Source organism: Aptenodytes forsteri, unplaced genomic scaffold (genome assembly GCF_000699145.1).
Source record: "Aptenodytes forsteri isolate BGI_AS27 unplaced genomic scaffold, ASM69914v1 Scaffold107, whole genome shotgun sequence".
Taxonomy (NCBI): domain Eukaryota; kingdom Metazoa; phylum Chordata; class Aves; order Sphenisciformes; family Spheniscidae; genus Aptenodytes; species Aptenodytes forsteri.
Window position 1 is genome coordinate 1,201,025 of NW_008794118.1, and position 24,042 is coordinate 1,225,066.

Here is a 24,042-nt window from a genome sequence, read left to right on the forward strand (position 1 = left end):
TTCTTCCTAGAAAAAGGAAGATTTGATTGTAAATACAATTATTTAGTTAACAAAAAAATATTCTTAGAGACACATGTACAGCTCCAAGTGTTCCAGAAAGCTGTGTTTTCAATTCTGTGCTCTTAGAAAATATTTCCTTGCTTTGAATGCCATATTATATATTCACATAAGCTAAGCCTCACAAAACCTTCGGTTTTAGATCTAGCCAGACAGTGGCCTCCTTTCAAAAATGGTCCAATGACAGCATTAAAAAACATTAGAGGATGTTTACAGTCAGAACTGATTATCCACTATGTTTAACTTTGCCATTTCTATTAATGCAAAGCAGTTGTAAAATCATGCAACCAAATCCTACCAGTAGCCCTTCTCACTCACTTCACACTATGTAAATTACTATAACCAAGTCTAAATTAAAAAAAAAACACGTTATTTTGAGCTTCAGCAAATGTGCTAAATTTCTGGAAATAAAAACCCTGCTGCTATTTTGTTTGAAAGACTTAGTTTATAAATTATGGATTGTTTTCACAAGTGAGAGGAAAAAAATGCAGATTTTTTAATGAATTCAAAGAACATTCAGCCTAGAGACTCTTTTATTTTGCAATCATAAATAACTGAAAGATTCAATTGATAATAATGGTCAAAGCCTACAGAGACTTAAGAACTTACAACAGCTTTTCCCACCCTGATTTTTCTTCTTAATTCAAAGTCAGACGTTTTTTAGAGACCTTTGCACTGATGAGTCCCTGCTGAAGAGACTGGGCTCTTCCCATGACATCAGCTTATAACAAGCTCCCAATTTCTTTATAGTCAGCATGTGTTGGGAATCATTTACCCCATCTAAATGATGTCCATGATGAGATCACTCTTATTAAGACAAAGCTATCATAACTACCATGCTCGTGATGATCACGGCTCATATTAATACATAGAGTGCCTAAGAAAATGTAGTCACTGATTTACTTTTCAAGCAAGAAGTTAGGCAAACCCTAGCAAAATTGAGGAGCAGAGAAACATTTGACAACTGCAAAACTGCATTTGAATACTAAAAGTTGAAAACTGGAGCTCTTTCTCCTGGCCTTTCCACCAAGTAGTATATTTCTAAAGAGACATTTTATCTTTTTGTCTATGATTAAAATATTGAAAGGAGCATTTGCTAGAACAGTGCCTCTAGAATGACGCTCCAGCAAAATCAATCTGCTGGAAGATTCTTGGAGCCAAGAATCCAGTAACAGGCAAATGGGCTTCTCCAGATCTTGGACTGCACAGCTTAAACGTACCAGAAACTCACTGCCTGCCACTGTTCCCTTAAAATACATTTCCCTGTAAATCTACATAATAGTCACGATAAACTCTGAAGGTTTTTGTGAAACTCAGTAGAAAAAGATGCATCAAGCAGGATTTCAAATTACACAAATTCTGTGTAAATCAGTCCATTTGCACATTAGGGGGACATCTGACCCGACGGAGGAATGAGCACTTTGATCTGGACAGAAGGCGCAAGAAAAAAATTAGGAAAAATATGACATTGTCTGTTATAAGTGTAAGGAGAAAGATTTTTCTCATCTTCACATTTTCTTTTTAAATTGCAGTTTTCGGAGCCATTGCAATCCATTCATTGCTAGTCCTGCTGAACAACCTGTGAAATCTTAATAGATTTCCAAACAGAGGTTCCCAGGGGACTGCTTAGCCCAGAAGATTATTAAAGAGAGTAGAGTAGTTGTCATTTTGAGTTCTACTTCAGGGCAATGGGATGAACCCAGCAGACTAGCTTTTATTTCCATCTCAGAAAACGCATCTGAAGACCTTGCTTGTAAATAAAGATTGCTCTGGTCTAGTACATGAAAGGTAGTCAAGGTGAACCCCAGGATCTCTGCTGGGGCTGCCTCAATCAGCCAACGTATCTTGAAGCCACTGCTACTGGGCTATAATGTGTTACCTAACCTAAATTAACAAAAAATAGTCAAAAAATATAGACTTCTCCCGTATCAAAATAACCTGATTTTTATCAAGTGTCTCCTCTCTACCAGCATCCTTTCAGTCCTAGAGCTAAGGACACCTTCTTCTTGTACCTATTCTGCTCTGATAAAATTCTGGTAAAACAAGATTTTGTGACCAAAAAAAGCCGGAGAGCCAAAATCTGCTTCCTAAGAACTCTTGGTGCCCTAGCTGGGAGAAACTCTATAAAGTTCCAGCTCTGCTGCCCTGGAAATCAAAAAAGATCCTGGCCCATTTCTGCAAAAACTTGTGAAAAGCCAGTCTGCCCCTGCCAACAGCGTAACTGTTATTTTCACTAATTGCCAACTGAGAGAATCCCAAAAGAAAGTTGGTGATTAAGCTTGGGAGACCTCAGAATGATGTAATGTTTGACAATAAGCTTTTGACTTAAAACAGGTAGTCCAACAAGTTGAAAGTGCATTTAATTAAAATATTTTATAGATCAAAGGGTTTTCCTTTCTACAGAGCTTCAGGTGCCACAAAATCATAAACTTTTCAATTTGAAGGTTTGACTACTGCATAGGAGATGCCAAAATCAGGGAGGAAATGAGAAAATTTGTACCTAGACTGATGTGCTCTTTTTTACATCTTAAATTTTGCTCTATAAGCTAACTACTTTGGATATGCTTATGTCTCTCTTCTCCATTATAAAATCTCATTAACTCCTCACTGGAAACACATCATCTTCCACTACCCATCTTGTACAAAACTAATTTTTCCAAAATAATGACAAATAAAATAGGGTGAAAACAAGCTTAAGGCAGTGATGGAACTCTTTTATGAAGTGAATAGGTGCTCTCTGTGCCAATACAGTCTGTTTAAACAAAACCTAACATTTTAATTATGTATATAGCTAAGCAGACTTGCTTGCATTGGCTTAATTATTCTGCATGATAATATGAACAAAGGGCCTCTGTTAAAGTAATCAACAAAAATTTTAGCTGGCTGAGTTTCCTCAAATGTTCCAAGAGCAATGAAAGATCTGATCATTAAGCATTTACTGCCCCTGAGAGCTATTTTAAACCTGTTCCCTTCATATCACAGCTGGCCCTTTGAGTAGCCTCAAATTCTTTTTATCTGAAAGCCCTAGTAAGGCAGAACAAAAGAACGTTTCTCGTTTGGAGTGAGCTGTCTGTGTCATCTGTGTGATGTTCACTAGCGGGAGATGTCTATCTTAATGAGCTTTTGGCCAGGAACAGCGCCGCCACTTTCTAACTTTTGTCCAGTTCACAGGACTCCTGATGCAGGGCGCACTGGATGTGTTAGAATTGTAAATGAGCCCCAGCAACTGCACATTGCATAAGGATCCCGCAATAACAATTAAGCAATAGCCTCTGCTGTCGTGGGCCTCTCCTGCCAGATAATTGACCATGACGGGAGCTATGCAGAGAACCCACGCTGAAGGTGAGGACACATAACAGAAGTGAAGGTTCATTATCTCGCAATGAAAGGGACGTTAGCACCAATGGGAATTGGGGTTTAAAGGACCAAAGGGTTAAAGCTTTCACATTTTGGAGGCATTTACCATTAATTTCTCCTTTGCCCAACAGAAGCCAAGTGTTTTGAAACACACTCCATTTTAGTGGGCCCTGGGAATCAGATCAGTGGTAGCTGTGTGAACACTCCAAACCTACCCACGTATATGGTAGAAGAGAGTCCAAGAATGCTAGAAAGTCGTGCAGAATGTGTGTCTTTATTAAAAAGCTAAACATTCTGTCATTGTAAAAGCGTTCCATGTAAAATCTGGAAGCTTGGGAAGAAAACCAACAGGCAATTTATTACAACAAGGGTGGATCTCTCTGGTACCCTGCGAAAGTTGAAGTCCAAGTACTTTATGACCCCACTTCCCCCTGTAAGCCTCCCTCACCGGATCACACTTCCCATCACGCACAACCTGCTCTCACAGAGATGACACACCACAGGAGCACCTGTCCATGCTGCGTCTTGAGAGATACAGCTCACCAGCCCCACCGAGGAGAACAGGGATGGGGGGAAGAGAGCTACAGGAGTCATCCAGTACCATGGTGGGCATTTACGTAACTTCTGTGTTAAGTCGTTTTTCAAATATCCATTTTCTCAATGGATATTCTTCCTTAACAAAGTATGCCAAAACGTTGGTGATAAACCCAGCAAGAAAGAATTCAGGAAGTTCTAAAAACCTGTTAATTTATTATATGGGAGGCAGATTTACTGGGGGGGGGGGGGGGGGGAATAGGGAGGTCTACCGTACTTGCAGGCAGCCCCGTGGAGTACATGTGACTGAGTAGAAGCTGTAGCACCATATAATCCCCATGTCACTACCACAGCTAATTCAGTCTCACATCCAGCATATAGCAATGTGGTATTCCTCCTGTTCAGTACAGTCTTTACTCCTGAAGCTGCACTCTTGTTTTGCACTCAGCCTTCTGCTTCTTGCTCTGCCCAGCTGTCTCAGCCCTGTACCATTCACCCTAATTCTCTTCCCTGCCCCTGTCGCTCCTGCTAACAGGCCTTATCATTTTCCTTAGGCTTGTCAGTCCTCCTTGCCTTTCAGTTCCTCTGCCCCTCAGACTGCAAAGCACGTTTCTTTTCAAACATCGTATTTATGCAGTTGATCATATCAGTGAAAAGGCAGCGGTGATAGATGATCATTTTGAATAAACTTGTGCCAAAAGAAAGAGCATAGCTGAAGGGAGAAAGTGCAGTGTCACACTGTACAGCGGGGAAGGACTAGTCCCGTTAGCCTATTCTGTTATTCAGGAAAGTGCCTCAAGGTGACGGTTAAATTGTTAACACACTACATCATTAAACAAGGCAATAATAAATATGTATTTTTCAATTCACACTCATTAATAAAGTCAAAGCCACTCCAGAACTGACTATTCCCGGGATCTTACTTCCCTCATCTACATTCTAGTCCAGTCCCTGAAGCTTTTCCCTCACCTCATCTGCATTTTTCCTCATTATTTTCTCTTTCCACAAATTCAATTAGTTTTGGCCACCAACTCAAAAACTCTAAAGGCTACTGGAGAACAATGGGGTTTTTCTGTCATCTTATTGGCAAGGGTTGCTGTTAAAAGTTAGCCTGAAGAATAAAAGGAGAAATAAAATGAGGCAAAAGGATGACTGAAACTCCTACAACGCACCCGTGGTTTTAGAGAGCTGGATGTTGGTGAGCTCAAATCTACCCTTCTGAGACATAGATATTCACTCCTGATAGGAGATGGTAAGAAGGAAGGAAGCAAAGGAGGGGGAGAAGAGAACTTTTACAGTTGTGCAGATGGCAAACATGAGGAAAGGATCTATAATGGAAAAGAAAGGGTGAAGAAACCACCACACCAGTCTTGTCTTGTCTCTTGCTGAACAACTACGGTCGATCGACTTTGCAAATCCTTGAGCAGTTTCCTGTGCAGCGCTTCGCTGTTTGTTTGCGTGCAAGCCTTTCTGCTGTGGTGAAAGAGAACTTTTACAGTTGTGCAGATGGCAAACATGAGGAAAGGATCTATAATGGAAAAGAAAGGGTGAAGAAACCACCACACCAGTCTTGTCTTGTCTCTTGCTGAACAACTACGGTCGATCGACTTTGCAAATCCTTGAGCAGTTTCCTGTGCAGCGCTTCGCTGTTTGTTTGCGTGCAAGCCTTTCTGCTGTGGTCTTGGCTCCCACGTTTGGCATACTTCCTCTGTAGGGTGAACCTTATTTCCAGACATACTTCCCCCACCACAACCATTAGATTGGACTATGAAATATTCACAGCCACACGCCTGGTCACAGCACAAAAATGATTCCCTTAAATTGTTCACAAATGTCAATATATACGGCATAGTAACGGCATGATGCCCTGGGGGAAAAGGGCAGATAGCAGATATCTACCAGTCCTACCTTAAGAGCTATACTGTGCCAAACCCCAGCTTTTACAGCTCAAGTTTCACTGTCATCGAGCAGATCATCCCCAGCGCATGCTGAAACAAACAAACAAAAGGCATCTCAAGCTTCATTGTGGTCTCACTCCAAAATGCAAATCCCAGAATTTATCTGGATCATCAGATTTGAGTTTTGGGGGTCTGAAAATATCTACAAAGCTCTGAAAACATCAGAACCTCACCAGAAACTGCATGGAGAAATGCTTTCTCATACTGTACATTTCTCTGCAAATTCCAAAAACTGTGGCTAACTCAAGAGTTTTCCCACTTAAGCTATTTTTATGCAATTCACATTCATTTATTAACCCTGCCATCTGAAAATACAGCTCCGTATTAGATATGTTCTGATCTTCATTTGGAACTATTTATAGAATTAATAACCTCTGATTTTTTGGGATTACAATCCCAATTCTCTGTAGCATGGATTTGCCTCAATATGCAGCAAAAGTCAGCAAGAGGTTCCCCAGGAAAACAGGTATGGATGTGATGTAAGCGTGCCACTATGTTAAGGTCAAAAAGTTACCACCAGGAACTAGCTACACCCCAAGGTCTTAACAAATCCTTGCTTTTCTCCTTCTTTGATCTACTGAATAGCCGCAAATTCAAAACTGGTAAAAAAAAAAATCTCTTCTGCCAGCAGTCTTTGAAAACACCGCTGCAGGAGACCACACGCAGGAATCCAGAGTGTTAGAAATGGATTAGAAACTTATGTGAATAAGATAATCAATAATTAAAACCCTAATCATTTCACTTTTATAATGGGACAGCAAGAAAGAAGCAGATCAGAACTGATTTCTGGCAGTATGCAGTGCTAGCATTCTGGCATCATTTTCCATACACACAGATCTACCAAAATAGAAACAACAAGCATTAAAACAGTTTAAAAAAAATAAACTTGCTTTCACTAGAGATAATAACACTTCTCTCCACCCTGAAGAAACATCCTTTTATTTGTCAAGTCAGGAAGAAAGGTCGTGACAGTTTTCATAAAATTTGGACAATTTTCAGCCAGCTCTAACAACAATGACAAACGACAGTTGAGAGACTTAAAGCCAATGTAGGAGGGAGGGAGGGCTCTGCACTATGAGGGATTCATGCTTTCCTGTATTTCATTTCTGTATTATTTCTATTTTATGTGTTTAGAAAAGCATTTATACACATAGATGTCCAGGCCTAAATTTATGCCTGTTTTCAGGTGAGTTATATCTCTGTCTCTCCTGCCTGCCCTTCCAGTTCTTTCTGATTAACTCCAGTCTATCTGAGTTAATTTGTGAAAAAGCTCCGAGTATAGTTTTCTGATAAGGAAAAAAGAAGTTTGTGAAAAATATTACATTCATCCTGCCTTTCTCCACTTAGTTTCCTTTTCCAAATGTGCTGGTTTTGGCTGGGGTAGAGTTACTTTTCTTCACAGTAGCGAGTATGGGGCTGTGTTTTGGATTTGTGCTGGAAACAGCGCTGATAACACAGGGGTGTTTTCATTGTTGCTGAGCAGTGCTGACACAGAGTCAAGGCCTTTTCTGCCCCTCACCCCACCCCACCAGCGAGCAGGCTGGGGGGGCACGAGAAGCTGGGAGGGGACACGGCCGGGACAGCTGACCCCAACTGACCCAAGGGATATTCCACACCATATGGCGTCATGCTCAGCAATAAAACTGTGAGGGAGGTTGGAGGGGGGGCCGCTGCTCAGGGACTGGCTGGGCATCGGTCAGTTGGTGGTGAACAATTGTTTTCATTTGCATCACTTGTCTTTCTTGGGTTTTATTTTTCTCTCTGTTATTTTTTTCCTTTTCCTTACAATTATTTATTGTTGTTGTTATTGCTTTTATTTATTAATGGGTTTTTATGGGGTTTTTATCTCAACCCATGAGTTTTCTCACTTTTACACTTCCGATTCTCTCCTCCATTCCACTGGCTCTCTATTTATTTTACATGAAGAAAAATCAAAGAATAGGTGTGAAAGCACAAACGGGGAAGAAGCAGGTCTGTCTGTCTCCAGTCTCCTACTAGAAACACTTCTCAGCCCCTTCCTGTGCAAAGCTGGCATCTTACAGCTAAAGGTGCAGCACCCAGACTTATCACTACCTATCTGCCAAATTTTCTGAAGTCCCTGCTAGATTATTTGTGGCATCCAACTTGAATCAGTTACAAAAGTGCTAATTTTCAAAAAGATCTATCCATAAAGACTGTAAAGCTGAGTACCAAAAATTACTCATCCTTTGATCAGGATAGCTTACTAACTGTTAGACAGAGTCAATAAAGATTCTTTTCCCTGAATACAAAAAATTGTGAATCTTTATTTACACTAGAAATCCAACAATGAATACTATATTAGGGTCAAAACATCTTGCCCTGATTTTGTTTCTTGGCATGTATATTCCAGGGTTGTTGAGTTCATCATGGTTGTCTCAGCTCTAGGAACAGCATCTCAGAGTACCCCTGGCCACACCTATCATGAGCAAATGTATAAGTAAATGGCTAGATATGGTACAGACTCACTGTATGTTATTTATCGCCCTTATGTCAGCATGGTCTGTTCTAACAGCATTTTCTGTCCCCAGGTAATCTGCCTTTCACCTAAAAAAGACTCTGAGTAGAACAATTGTGTTGATGCTGTGTGGCCGAGTCCACACCAGTGAACAAAGCGAGGTTCAAGACGACTTGAGCTGCCTTCTTGCGTGTAGTGCTTACAGCCAAATGGGAGCTGGACAGCAATGAGCTGCAAGAGCCAATTATTAAGGAAGCCAACCATATTCTGAAGATTTGAACACATTTCCTAGTGCAAAATCCAGCCTTTTCTGACGCAACATGTTGAGTAACAGAAGACAGAAGCATTGCCTGCTGTGTACATACTCCAAGCAGCATCCTTTCTAGCAAAATGGGTATTCAGGGCTGTAAGATGTCCCCACGGTGGCTACACGCTGCTTAGTTCTCTTATGGACTGTTGGATTAGCTGCTCCCTGCAGCAGTGAGATTCTACCAACAGTTTTCTCCTAAGTGAGTAGAAGACCTTCATCAAGGATGGTTAGATCCGCTCTGTCCCAGCAGTAACAAAGCACAAGAGCAGAGTAAGCCAGGACAACGTTTACAGGGGTTCTGACCTACATTTCCAAACTGGGTTCTGAGATTGTGCAGGTTCAGAGTCACCTGGCAGAAACCTCAGAGCACCTATTCTCTAAAAATGAATCTTTCCCCAGTATCTCAAATTAGACACCCAGAGAATAAATAAATCTGCAGCACTAATATTCAACTTTCTATTTTCACTAGTAGCAGCTTTTGCCGGGATAATTTAATTCTTCTGTTTCATCTAGCATTGAGGCTTGTAAACTCCTTTGAGGATCCCTACCAGGAATTCATCAACATGAAAGATATATACTGGGAAGATCATAATCAAGTCAATCAAGGGGAGACATTCAAAAGCTTTGCCACTAAAGGAATCAAACATAAAAGCCTCCCTGGGGGGGAAGAGGTTTATGTACCATGCCTGGCCTATGTTAAGAAAATTAAAACTCGTTTCACAACATAAAAGAGCCAAAGTGTCAAGTCACTAAAACCAGTTTCCAGTACAGATGCCCTTTTCCAGACTGGTTTATGAGGGAAATACAGATTTATAATACATTTAAAGAAACACAACTGACAAAAACATAACTAAGGGATATATACAAGGAAGACAGCACAGAACATAAATTAAACAAGGACAATTTAAATGCAATTTAGCAGCCGTCCATGTTGCTATAACTAAGGGTACTTCTGTTTATATGCATGGCAAATTTCTTACTTTTTTCAAAGGAAATGTTTGCAGAGCAGATACCTCTAAAGAAGCTGGCCTAACATAAGAGTTGAGCTTTGCTCTTATTATTTCCCAGAGTCTATTCAGATGGAAGGGTAGCAATGCATGAGAAAGGGAATCCAGACTACTGCTGGGGTATGTGTGCCAATGAATGGAAAACGTACTTGGGTTTGCTGCTTTTTAGTTCTGTTGGAATAGGCAATTCTCCTCTTCCCTCCCCCTTGTCTGGTTCAGTAATTTTGTTTTGAAAGCCTGCATATTTAAGGTGAAGCACATTTTAAATACATCATTCAGAGCAGGATGGAAAGAAATCAGTTTTCTGAAGACGGCTGTCAATGCAACGTCCAGAAAAGGAGAACAGGATATAAACCGATTGTTACAGGGTGCATGTCAAAAAACAAGGTCTCATATTCCTTGCGTGCAAAAAGGATGACCTACTAGTTCCTTTCCAAAACTGTCCTTCCCCTTCGCAACTGTGTCATATAGAGGACTCGATAGAAATGAAATAGAAAATTTAGCTGAAGAGAAAAATGGGGCTCTTTAAACTTGAGGAAGTAAGATGATCTCTAACTTTATGTTAGCAGTGTTTTGGGAAATGCAGCTACATAACTGGGTAAACATTTTGTTGCCTCCAAGAAGAGCCATAAAGAATCTGGTGGAGATTTTTCAAAGCTGCCTTAGGGGCTGGATGTCTAATCCCCATTAAAATTAACAGAAACTGGCTCCTCAAACCCAGTCAATGGCTTTGAAGAATCAACTCCGTGGGGGTAATATGTAGTATCAAAGGGTAGGGATGAGTTGTATGGTTAACTGCATCGCATGGGAGTTACTTGTTTGTTTATTTGTTTCTTTGAATAAAAAGGAAGTGGGGGAGAGGAAGACAACAGCAACAATAACAATAGAGATTGATGATAATATAATAACAATAACAACAATAACAATAATAAATAATAATAATATAAGAGATTGAGCTAAATATCCAGACAGATCAATAACAACAATAACAATAACAATAATAAATAATAATAATATAAGAGATTGAGCTAAATATCCAGACAGATTTTTCCCAATGGGCTTTAAAGACTTTAAATACTGTGGAAGGTTTTATAATGGTAACTGGAATTCCCTGACTGAAGTCAAGACTCAGATCTTTTCTGGCATGAAGATACAATTCAGCAAATCATTATTGGCTGGAACACAGTTATTTATTTTTAAGTTTGCCAATTTTCTCATTGTATGCTCTTAAGGTTAAAGAGAAGCTTTTAGATATCCAGTAAGAAAGAAAAAAAGGAATTAAAATGTCATGAATGTAAATGCTGAGAACTTTCAATTATCCAAATGACAGCCCTCTTAAGGTTGAATTTTTTTTGGAACATTAATAATCCTGAACACTTTGAAACAATTTCCACCAACTGGACTTAAAAAGCATTTTTAATTTAAGACTGGTCCTTTCCTTAAATTACTAGAAATGTTTATGAACTGCTGTTCTTATTAAGTATTGGTAATATCCAATAAAACTTAGAGGCAACAACTTAAAAATTGATAAAAGGTAAATATTTAATGCAGAACAAGAATCTCTAGAACTCATAGACACAGGAAATAGTTGAGGAAAAGCTTAATTGCATTCACGGAAATATTAAATTATTACATCAATAGACATATCCACGATTCCATAAGACTGGGTCAACAGTTCATCTTTAGGAATTCATCATCACTTATTTAGGTGGGATTCCCCAAAAATACATTGTGTATGGGCAACACATTCTGTTTTCCCAGTCTTATCTAAGATAAAAACTTCTTTCATACTTATCTGAAACAGAGATACTGTAACCTCTTGATGACAATGGTCCTTGGTCCCATTTTGCAGATTGGGAAACTGAGGCTCAGGGAGATAATGCAGTTTGCCCAAGGTCAGCAGCAGAGTCAAGAACTGGCCCTTACTCCCCACACGTCAGGAACTGGCTGCTCTGCGTCCATGACCGGGTACTAGAACAGATTCCCCATTGCTCGGTGCTAACGCGCCTCTCTCGTGCTCTGCGGTGCAGGGGCCAGGCACACTCGCCTCTCTCCCTGAATCCACCTGCAGCAGTGTTTGGCAACATTGAGAACGATGGGCCTTATTTGAAGAAAGCCGCATCACTGATGCAGCCAGCTCTCTCAGTCCCACTGCCTTTTTTATAATTTTAAAATCACATGCTCTTATTTCTTTTATAGGAAAAAAACTCTTCCCTAGAAAGACTCCCACAACAAAAGATAAAATGGATCGTTTTGAGAATCCGTGAGACTGATTATGTACAAAGTATTTTTCCTTTAGCCTCTTTCAATATTTGGAGGTGGTGTTTGTTGCAATGCAGAAAAATACACGCGAGTTGAAATGGAGCTTTGACAGTATTAAGTTTCCCTTTCAATTAAACAGCTCCTGCCTTCTCAAGACAACCCACACTTGGTAGGAGCATTTCACTCAGCTTTTCTCCTGGCCTCTGGCTTAAGGGTTTTATTTCTACAGAGTAAAATGAGAGTGAGTCCATACTTCGGTGCCAAATTGGGGTAAAAGTCACCACAAAAACATGAATAATTCTCAATGTTACCAGAAGTAAATTAAGTCTAACTAAACAAGCCATGGCAAACAGGGTAAACTCACACTGTAAGGTGGACTTTCACACAGAAGGCAGCTATAAACTGAGTGTGGCCTGCAAATCAATCAGCCCCCTGCCTCTACCTAATGAGACCCTTTTCTTTATTGCATTTTTATAGACTTATAAAACCAGCATAGGATGGATTATATGGGCCGTCTGTCTACCCTGTCCATCTGTCGCTATGCTATTGGTGTTCACCCCCGTAGACCAGGATAGTACTTGGCAGGGGTTGGAACTTAAGGGAATATAGAGGTGATTGAGAGACTTTTTAAAAATTAACACAACAACAACAGACGTACAACCTCCTCCCCACTAAAACACTGAATTCAAACAACACCAGTTTGTAAAAAGGACTGTAAAATCAAAATGAGTCAACAGGAAAACTTCTCTACAAATGCAGCACAACACTTCAGCAGCCTTTGTGTGAGTACGCATGTGAATGTCAGTCCTAATGCACGTTAAAAACAGACAATTTCTCAGAACTCTAAATGTAACATAATTACTTAAAAAACCCAAGTTATGTCTATTTGGGTAGAATTATTTTGAAGCTCTAGGATAATGCCTTCATTTAACATGCATTACAGAAAAGATGTATTTGGAGCTATTCCCATAGAATCAAAGCTTTCCTGTTCACGTAACTCATTTTTGTTAGCGATTCTTTATTTTGTCAGTGTTGCTGTAAACAATGTGCTGCCCATGGCAGGGAGGGGAGAGGAGAGATTGTTTAAGGAAAAGTAGTCATCCTTCCACAGAATTTTGTAGTTACATTTACCAGCTGCATAAGTGTTCCGATAAACTGCCAAAAAGGGTCACTATAAAGCAACGCTCCTTTAAAGTTTTAATCCCTATTAAAGGAAATTATATGGACTCTCTCCAGAAACATTTTGGGGGGGAGAAAGGGGCAAAAGCTTCCGCAGAAGATCAAATGTTGTTGATTATAAATTCATTACCAGCATAGCTGCTAACTTCAGTAAATTAACAAGGAACTTTTATTACATCCAATCAAGCTCTTGTTAAAGATAACAAGTTCTTTTCATTCCTTGTATTTGTATAACAGTCACTTTTCTGGAACTCATCAAAGCTTGTTGTGAATCCATGCCAAAGCACCACTCTCTCTTTTAACAGCTTTAAAAAAATTAATGAAACCTTATGATCACAGTGAAAAAGCACTGATTATTTTAAAATATTCCAAGATAAAAGATTTGGAATTATAGAGAGATCTGCCCCAGTATCAGCAAAGAGACTGATATTCCACAGCAGAAAAGTCCTAAAATGATGAGGTTTTCACACTTGATTTTTATTGTTTTGTTTGTACAGAAAAAGCTTAGCTAAACAGCCTCTTTGTGAAATCTGATAGTGTAACAAAGATCCATTATGGTTTCACTTTAGACCAGGCTTTCACTCAAATATTAATTGCTAAAAAGCTATTTTACATAATCAGTTTAACCATATGATTATGTTGAGAATCCTTTCTTTATCAAATAATCAAAAGTGGGAGGGAAGAATGTTTTGCTTTGAAGCTTCTCACTAATAATACATTTCACAGCAAGTTAAGGATTTTCTAAAAAAATAACTACTTCAAAAGCAAATAACTTGGTGACAGGCTATTGCACTGGGATACCTTTCTTACATGCCATGATCCAAATACATATTTTTCATCCATTTCATGTGTCTGCTGTCCAAGTTTACTAGTGATGAAAGAAGCCTTTCTGGAAAAAAATTAAGAAAATTCTAATGCCCACTGAAATCAATGTCTAGACTGGATTAGTCTAACATAAGAAGTTTTCTTATAAAACTTAAAATTATCCTTACAACAAAGTATGATAAAAGCATACACAATTGATAAGATTCAGCACTTAACAAAAGGCAACGCAAAACAGTTTTTCTCAGTCCCACTCCTCTAGCAGTACTAAAAGAAAATATAACCTAATGGATAATACGTGCCTTTTTAGGTAGTTCAACTAAAAATCCTTCTATATACAGTAAGATATTTCCACAATTTAAAATTTTTGTTGCTACACTCAATCAGTAGCTTATTGCTTATTACTGAGATTGCTTGAATCCTTTGTTCTAACAAGCTATTTAAGTAGGAGCTTTTACTGAAAATGCAGTTCTTTTGTTTATTTCTTTTCGATGTCTGTTGGCCAGAATGAAATACTCATGCACAGAGAAGCTGAACACGAAGATGGTCATTTCTTCTCCTCCCAGTAGGACACAAGTTGTATCTGGGCAGCCTGCCATTGTCTGTTGTCCCGGCATAGAAGTGTTTGAAAATCCTCTGCAGAGGCACAGTCCAAAAGTCAAGAGGTGAAGCTGAGAGAGCAGCCACCTGCGGTCTTTTTATATCTGCATAATATCAAATACGTTCAACTTAAAATGTTCTTGGACAGCTCTAGCATCCTGTAATCATCATGTAATGCATCCCTCCTCCCCGAAGCAGTCTAAGGTTCATTGGCTCCGGTTAGATAAAAACGGTCATCATTAATAAGACTAACATTATGTAATGCGCGGATAGAAGGCCTACGGAGCAGCACTGTGGTTCAAAGCATAAGCACTCATTTGCCTCAGGAGACTCGGTCCTGAGTGCTGCCACTGATTTTCTGTGGGGCCTCAAGCAGGTCACTTCATCTTTGTGACACCTCCTTTGTGCTGTGCAGGCTGAGAAGGAAAGAGCTCTGGTATACTCCCGCTGGTTTGGGGCTGGTTCGGCCCTTGCTCTCAGCCTCGGGCTCTCAGCCTCGGGCTCTCAGCCTCAGGCTCTCAGCCTTGGGCTCTCAGCTGCCTCAGAACATGAACAGAGCAGCTTTTTCCTTGGAGGCACACTGCTAGCAGTAGTTATAGCATTGGCCGTGCTGTGTTTGCTCTTCTCTCTAGGCCTGTTCCTCTGCAGTGCCCAGTCCTGAGTAAACCGAGCTGTATACTTGGACAATGGCAAGTGCTGTGGTAATTGGCCTTTGTACATGAGGAGAGAAAAACCCTAGATACAATGTGAGGCCGAAGAGGTGAAAATAGGTGTCTCACATACACCGAAGTGTCCCACAATGTTTCACTGAACATGAAAAACCTAGCTGAAGTTGAACTGAACTATGTTGTACTGGCATCTCTGGAAGATGAAGGGTTCCTTGCAGAACCATGGCACGACGCGCTACCCTGTTTCCACAGCATTGGTTCCTTCCTACAACTTAGAGGTTCTCTGAGGAACACAGCAAGGCAATACTTGGATGCAACAAGCGGTGTCCTTCCTACCCAAGGATGCACGGTCACAATGAGATCTAGGAAGGAGGAAAAAAAACCCAACCGGCAACTAACCTAAGAAAAGACAAAGGAGCTGAAAAGAAGTTGTCCAGAAAAGATGAGGGATTGATGATGGAAGAGAAATCCTACAGAAAGAAGACAAGTGGACTGTGTTCACAAAAAATCTCTCTTAAAGGACCGTAACAATAAATTGGCCCTGTGTGCCAGAAACTGCCGCAAATTAGCTATGATTCTTTAATCTGTGTTTAAACAAATCTGCTATCATCTAAGTTTGATGGTACATCATCTATAACACCAAGAAAATTCACAGTCAGCTTTCCCCTTAGAAGCAGACTCTTGCTCTAGCAGCAGCCAAGGCTGAGAGGCGTGCTAAAGGACCGTAACAATAAATCGGCCCTGTGTGCCAGAAACTGCCGCAAATTAGCTATGATTCTTTAATCTGTGTTTAAACAAATCTGCTATCATCTAAGTTTGATGGTACATCATCTATAACACCAAGAAAATTCACAGTCAGCTTTCCCCTTAGAAGCAGACTCTTGCTCTAGCAGCAGCCAAGGCTGAGAGGCGTGCTCCTTGGGTTGCGGACTGTTTCGTTCTCAGAAGCAAGCAAAATGTCAGGAAAGCAACACTGCCACAGTTAGCACATAAAAAATTTATTGAAGACTTTTCTCACAGCAGCAGGCAGGCAGAAACACTAGCAAAAACTATGCAACTCCCCAAACAAAATACAACATGAAGATCTCTGTTCTGTATTGAAAACTTAAAATGTCCCCCAGCCTATGAACAGAAAATGTTAAATAATTAGTTATATAATAAGACGGGTAACAACACCCATACATACCTTTCCTCCTTTGAACCACAGATTTATTGGCTGACGCAGATTACATAAGTATTCTAAACCTTGTACAAGTCAGAAACAACAATCTCTGCCATTGATATTTATCATGTGTTCAAATGCTGATTGAAATTTGAACATCTAAAACTGAAAAATGACCTTACTGGTTACGGAAAAAAGTTTCCTTCTGGTACCAACAGCAATTCAACATTATTAAATCTAAGCTACAGCTCCTGTGTTGTTTTTTTTCCTCCTTTCTTTGTTTGCTTTGTTTCTGTACTTGCCTTTCATCCCATTAAATTCATTGGCCAAATCAGTCACTGTTATCTGTTTTAAGAATCATTTCATAATTAACCAAATGGGAAAAAAAAAAAAATCAGGTTGTTTCCAATTCCCTAAAACCCAAATCTTATCCACCCACTCCAACATCTGCAGACGGTAAGCACAGTATGTCTCTTCATTAATATCAATAATGTTAGTTGTTAATACCTACATACGATAATCTTTTGATCCACACTGAAACTATTTGTATGGCCTCGTTCTGCACTCATTGCGCAGGCAAGACTAACTCTTGAATCAAAGAGAGCTTAGCTCAATTAAAGGCTACCAGGAAAGAGCTCTTATTTTGCTCTTGGCACTAAGTGCACTGGAAGAATCCCGTAAGAAGTAGCAGTGCTATGGGGATATACGTCTTTGTATTCAGCAGCTGCAAGAAGGTGTCTCAGCTCTGTGAATCAGCCCTGTTTTGGTAAAGCAACTACTGGTGGCGATATACGAAGAGATTTTTTGTGGAGCCAACAAAAACAGGGTTTGGTAGGAACTGGTTATGTTCTGCTACAGTTTGAGTATCTCTTACCATTTCAGAAGGGACATAATTAAGCAGTAATAAAGTGTGAGAGATAATAAGGACTGTCCGTCTCAAGCATTTAAAAAATAAATCAACTTCTCCTTCCCTAAAGAATGAGCCAAATCAAAATACCCTTTTTAATAGACCTTGGGCTTTTTTTTAATAGATTTTAAGTCTTTGGGGTTTGTGTTTCCGAGCTTTTCTCACAACAAGGGGTTCAAGAACTTATTTTGAAAACTAAGATGCTTGCAGAATCAAATTATTCTAGCAGCTGAGGCTTTAGGAAAAAAATACTAAAACTCATAAAAAAATTTATTCGCTATTTCTGTATGTCCTACAGATTTAGAATTACCTTCCATGCCAGTTCAAGGCCAGAGAAAAGAAAATCTGTTTTCTGAAATATGGACCACCTTTTTATAACGCTTATCATTCAGTTGTGTGTTTTTGATACTTCTGCAGGTTTCATTTTCTATTTACAAATGCCCTGACTACAGCGCCATGTTAATTCAGCTTTGCCCAGGTTATTTTCATAATGGATAAGAATAGGGTTAGCTGGTTTAGAGACCTAGCTCACTCCAGAAATGTTCTTTTTGAGGAATGCTGCTGCAACCATTACAGACAAAAGAGAGACAAGAAAATTTGGTTTTCCGTGAGAAGAGTGGTGATCGCATTCATTCAGTGAAGGCTGAGCACACTGTATTTCATGAGTTGATGGATATTCCCAGAACGTGCCATTAAAATGCAGCTGTTCATTAGGAAAATAATACACTATTCTTGCATACGTAAGGTGTGTCATGAGCAAATAAAGGGGTCATTTTTGGTCCAAAGCCAGTCTGTGAATAAACGCTGGACAGGAGATTTCATATACAATTTGATAATCTGCAATAAAGAGGCAAGACTTGAAGCAAGAGCAGCAATAAGCTTTTGAGAGTTGAAAACATGACTTGGAGAAAATCTTCAAAATTACTTTTAATAGTCGAAAAAATCAATACTAGCAACACTTTCACTGAATTTAGTTAGTTAAAGCATCAGAAATTTCTAGGAACTTTTCTTCCCCAAAACAAATACCAACCCAAAAAGACATGCAGTCACAAAAAGAACTATGTATTCAATATTAAAAAATTCACAGGGAAGAAGTAAGGGACAGATTCTCACTTTCACACCGACTCTTGTTATTGCTGTAGCAGGTCAGAAGTCTTCAAAACTGCCAGTTATACTCACTCTGTGTTTAAGGTCGGGTTTAATTATTGCAATATGAAAAAGACCTTTGTGCAAGCATAGAGTGGCTATATGGTATAGGTGCTGATCTGGTTGTTATCTAAAATAAGAAAAGGAAACTGCTCGCTGCTATACTTTTTAGTCATCTCCTTATTCATCACATTCCTCTAAGCGTTTGGACCTAGAGGAGAGGCAGCTCCATGTTTCCAGTCTGATACTAGCAAACTCTCAAAGGCTGCTATACAATCAAAATTTCACAAAACCTGGTCACGCAGGATTCCCTGTCCATGGGACAGAAGTGACTGTTCTCCTAAGACATGTGAATTTATCCACAAGTAAGTCCTTTCCGCTCTGGGTTCCTTCACTGAGGTGGCGGGTGTGTTTTTGGGGCTCTTCCTCAAAACTTGTTTTTACTCTGTAATTCAAATATGCATCGGTAAAAATTGCTGGTTTGGAGTTGCGTTCTACTTAGAGAAAAGGAAGATTGTTTTCTCTTTTTCAGTTTCACAAGGAACAATGGCTGGAAATGTAGTTACTGGACAGAGTAAGACTCAAAAAATGAATACAATTGAAAGCGGTATGTTTTAGTTACCGCAGTAAAATGGTACACAATCTTGGCCATTAGGAGATAAGGCCTGCTTATTCATTAACGTAGAGAAAGGCCTTGTCCAAAGATTATACCAATGAATTAAAGCAATAGGATCCCTTCAATATGGTTTTAATTGCACAGGCACCAATGGAATAAAGGTGATTCTTACCTCTAGGGCATAATCTACCTTTATTCCAGTAACTGCATCTAAGGTATGACTAAGCATTACTGTATAATTTTAATAAAAAGCAATAACTCAGAGTGATCCATCCATACCTCTAAAAAATTACGTGCACTCTTGCTTTCAGTTCATTTGCTGTCAAATATCAATATATAGAACAGCCGCTTAAATTTTTATGATATATAAACCATACTTATTCAGACATATTATCTCCTCAGAGACCTAGCTTGCCAAGGTCATCTTACATGTATAAATTCTTAAGTCAGAGGCCATATTATGAATTATTAAAACTAAGATAAAAAACTGCATTTGATTATTAGTTTTTCATTATTATACTCTAATGTGCATCACATTTATCACCAGACCGGGGAGAATATATGAAAATGTATGCTCTTCATCTCTGAAAACGTGCTTATCCAATTCAGTTCCAAGTCAAAACAGCTAACAGATAATGTCAATTGAATAAATCAAAAAATGATTAGCTAATATGAGGAAAACAGACTACTCATGAGAACTAGCAGCCACAAGGTTGCCAGTTTTGATCCACAGCAAGAATTTCTCAAGGTCTCTCTCTCTCATTTGCCTTCAAGATCATGAGTTTTCTCGCCCAAGCCTCAGTGGGTAGTTGAAAGGCTATTTATTTTCTCTCTTCTTCTGGATTTCTAGTTGAAATCCACCCTGCTTGTGATATTTAATATTCCAATAGGAACTGGTGAAAAAATAGGAATTTTCAGGACTGAGCATACAAATGACAATTAAAAAGCACATGAGGAATCTCTTCTGCATTCTCCAGAAAAGCCTACTTTTCTCTCTTGACTATATCACCTCTATCAATCTCTTCTTAGAGAGAATAGCCGAGAAACACTGTCCCTAAAGACACTTTTAGTGAGCTAATCCCTCTTTTTACAAATTCTAACCCAGCTAACAGACACATGTCTTATCTTCTAAGCAGCAAGGTTGGTTAATACTCAATTCCTAGACATATTGAAGAACTGGATACCATTCTTGCATAAATACAGTGGATTCTAGGCACAGGCAAACATATACACAGACGCACACAAAGGCACATATGGGAGATATACTTGAGGTAAAAGCAAATAGAAATATCCTCTGGTAAAGGTATCTTTCTGCTAACAAACAGGAACATAACACCAGTCCAAAATGACTTATCTGTCTGCCAACGGCTGTGGCCCTTACACCTATTACACCTCAGTAAGTTGGTGCATGGTTGCAAAACTTGGCCGATGGCTCGTAGAGGACCTACTGACAAATAAGAATTTATGTGACGGTATTTATCTTAAATGTTGCATGTAACATACATTGCCATCGAGAAGTATATGGGAAGGAGGTACTCTGAAGCTTTGAAGCATGCTGCAGACTAGCTTCACTGCTTCTTTCTTTCATCAAGTTTTGTCAAGGTGGTGCCCTGGTTCCCATCTGAACTTCTCCATGGGCCATGGCATAAGCAAGGGGGATCACGTTGACGCAAATAAAAAACTCCATTTAAGACATTTGAAAAATGTCCACCTGAAAATCCACAAAGACATACATACATGCATCGGGCCCACTGTTATTTTGAATCAATCCACAAGCTTTACCTCGACCACATGAGTCAAGAATAATCTTTACAGTATTAAGTTCACAACCTGAAACTACAGAATATAAATAAAACCACAGCATAAAATAATTATACCAATCATTCTGCTATACATAGAAGAGACAGTATTACAGAGAGCTATTTAGAACTTCTCCATTAAACTTTGGTACTTAACATTTCAAATCTGAACAGCATTTTGGCAAAGAGAACATACACAGGAAGGTTAAATTTTCATTTGGTTAAAAAATAGCCCACTAGTTTCCCCTTAAAACTACCATGCAGCCATTCATTTCTACGCAGTACATTTGTCAAGTGAGGAAAGAAGCCACCAGGGCTAATGTTCTAAAATTTGCAACATCTAAAGCAATGCTCTCAAAGTCATGTTTAGAGAGAAGAAATTGTTCAATACCCTCGCTTATATTCTATGATTATCACAGCTCACACATTACAGTTAAATCTGTTTGTAAGCATCAAAACAGAAATGTTCTGACTTTAGAAACTGACAGCCACCTGCATCATACATTGACTTCAGTTTATTTTGCAGGCACTCATTTCAAATAGAGACTTTCTTCAGGTGTACCCAACTTCAGTCAGCCAGAGCGCCTTCACTTTTGAGTGCTCTTTAAAAGACGAATGTTGAAAAGGCATGTTCCTTCCTCCTTTGCAGTGAATGGATTCTTTGAGGAAATGGGAGTATTAATTGTGATACAGCTACCCTTTTTTTCAAATTCTTTCACAAAGAGATCACTGCTTCTGGGACCCACAGGCCCACATATTATTCACAGACCACACACTGGGAGGAGATGCACTGACCTCAGGTCTGTTACATCACCATTAGTGTTACTCCACCCAGGATCTGAATAGGTCATTTGGATGAAGTTTCAGAAGTTATCAAGAGCAGCCTGCATAATAAGCCACAAACTTGGGCTGATTCAGTTTTGAAAGTCTAAACAGTGCTCAAAGAGTCAGAGAGTCCAGATTTTCCTCAGTTTTTGGTTTTGGTGGTTTTTTTTAATTTATATTACGGATTCCCTATTTTATTGCTCAGTCCCAAGGAAATGAGACAAAACTTTCATCTGTACTCATTTATCTCATTTATCATTTAGAGGAATCATACAAAAATCCCTTCTGGATGACATGGCCTCCTGAATTCTACAAGCTGGACGTGAGGCTCTGCCTTACGTGAGCAAAGAGCACAGTCTCCAGAGCCAGACTGCAGGGCTCTCCTACTTCTTTTGCACAGCTGAAGCAACACAAAGCAAGTGAGAATTACTAAGGATTCCTTCCCTCGACACAGGGGATCCTTTGGGTGGATGGATGACAGGGTAACCGCTTTACACAACAAATGCATGTCCTTCCCAAAAGGGGCCTGTCGGGGGTTGTAAGCAACTAAATGGATTGGAGCAGACATGATAATGTAAGAAGTCTTTGAGCAGCAGAATGAAGGACTGCAGCCCAATCTTGAATATGGGCTAAATTAGATAAAAGCCAGAATCTTATTAAGATGGAGGGAACAGAAAGAGACCTGGCTTCCATGCTCTTCCCTGTTCAGATTTGCTGAGCATAAACCCAGCAAGACTGAGAACTGTGCTTTTGGTTTTTCATTTCTCAATCCACTTACCCTTTCACGTGCCCATAGGACAAAGGGTGGAAGTAACAGAGAGGGTTAATGGCTTCACTACAGTTGACTGGTGTTAAAGCCAGGGCAGATGTGGGCTTTAATTAGAAAGCAGCTGCACATACATAAACCACAGCAATCTTAATCCAGAGAGTGACAGTGTGAATACAGACCTCTTGCAAAAACACATACGTTTAATCTGCATTTGTCTGTGTTTTTAGGGGGAAGGGGCTTCAGCAGAATTCTATCCAGGAGCTCATAGGAGATAGAAGGAAAAAGTACATATATGTCTAAAAATCAGAAAAGGGCACTAAGAATGTAAACAGAAAAGAATAAAAATAACCACATAGATCAAGTTACTCAGCACCAAAACAGAACAGTAAAGTTTTCCATTACCTTTCCCATAACAGAGCTCTCCCACTATGAGCAAGGCTCCAGCTGTTCTCCTGGCTTTCCCTTGGGCATTGATTATGCTGGACATCCTGTGAGCCCCCCCAAAACCGGCAATTCTATCTAGAATATCCCAGCCCTTTAGGAATTCAGGTACCCAATTTGCTAGAAATACTGCAGAGAAGGAAATCATAAACATCAAGTTTACTCTGTTAATTTTTACCATGGTCCACTGGGTAGAATGTGGAGGTTCCCTTGTCAGGAAGCAGATGAGCGCACAAGAAGCAGTGCTGCCAGACAAGCCAGGCGCTACATACTCCCTTCACATCTGCAGGCAGCAGCAAAACCCTACAGGCTGCTCCCTGACAACAGTATAAAATGGAGGTTACTTACTTAGACCCAGAAAGTCCATTAAGTCTGAAGTCCACAGGCTTGTTCATCCTATGTATAAGTATATGCCAGAGTACTCCAGGGAGAACAATTTTTTCGCACTTCTCATTATCCACAGAGGAGTGTTCGTGTCCTGCCTCATCATTGGGGCTGCATATGCGGTGTAAATGGGTGCAATGCACTTTGTGCTGCCAGCTCCTCTCAGCGCTAAGACTCTAAAACTTCAATGGGATTTGAAGGTAGAGAAGAGGGTGGGTAAGCTGGGAATTTACATATCTCGACATATACTCTAGTAAACCATCTCCCTTTCTGTCTTGAGTGATTATCCATATGCAGTCTCTCAGGATGCTTACTACCCACTAACTTTCCCACTCCACCAATGTAGATTACTTGGATGAGAAGACCCTGGCCCTCAAAAAGAAACAGAGAGACAGAGAAGAGGACAATCCTATCAAGAATTACACCAGCCCCAGAACCTTCTGGAATAGCACATTGTCTAGTGTAAATAGAGAACCATGTAGCGGCTTTGCAAATTGCATGCCTCATGAACAAGATGAGGGACGTTAGCTCTCCCTAGTACTCCCGTAACAGTTCTGACAAACCTGATGCCCAGGCAAAGAACTGAGCATTCTTCCTATAGTGTCAAAAGGTGTAGAAGTCTTTAAAGATAGTTGTGTTGGGTTTGTGTGGCAAGGTTTTGGTAGCAGGGGGGGCTACAGGGGTGGCTTCTGTGAGAAGCTGCTAGAAGCTTCCCCCATGCCAATGCCAGCTGGCTCCAAGACGGACCTGCTGCTGGCCAAGG

At 39.8% G+C, this 24,042-nt stretch overlaps 1 protein-coding gene across 1 annotated transcript in view; it reads left to right on the forward strand.

The window, feature by feature from the left end:
- Window positions 1–3,365: 3,365 nt before the first annotated feature.
- AMMECR1 (Alport syndrome, mental retardation, midface hypoplasia and elliptocytosis chromosomal region gene 1) overlaps window positions 3,366–24,042 on the forward strand; it is a 153,842-nt gene continuing 133,165 nt past the window's right edge. The window contains exon 1 of the mRNA XM_009276620.2: window positions 3,366–3,399. Coding sequence (XP_009274895.1) covers window positions 3,366–3,399 — 34 coding nt within the window. The remainder of the gene's footprint in view (window positions 3,400–24,042) is intronic.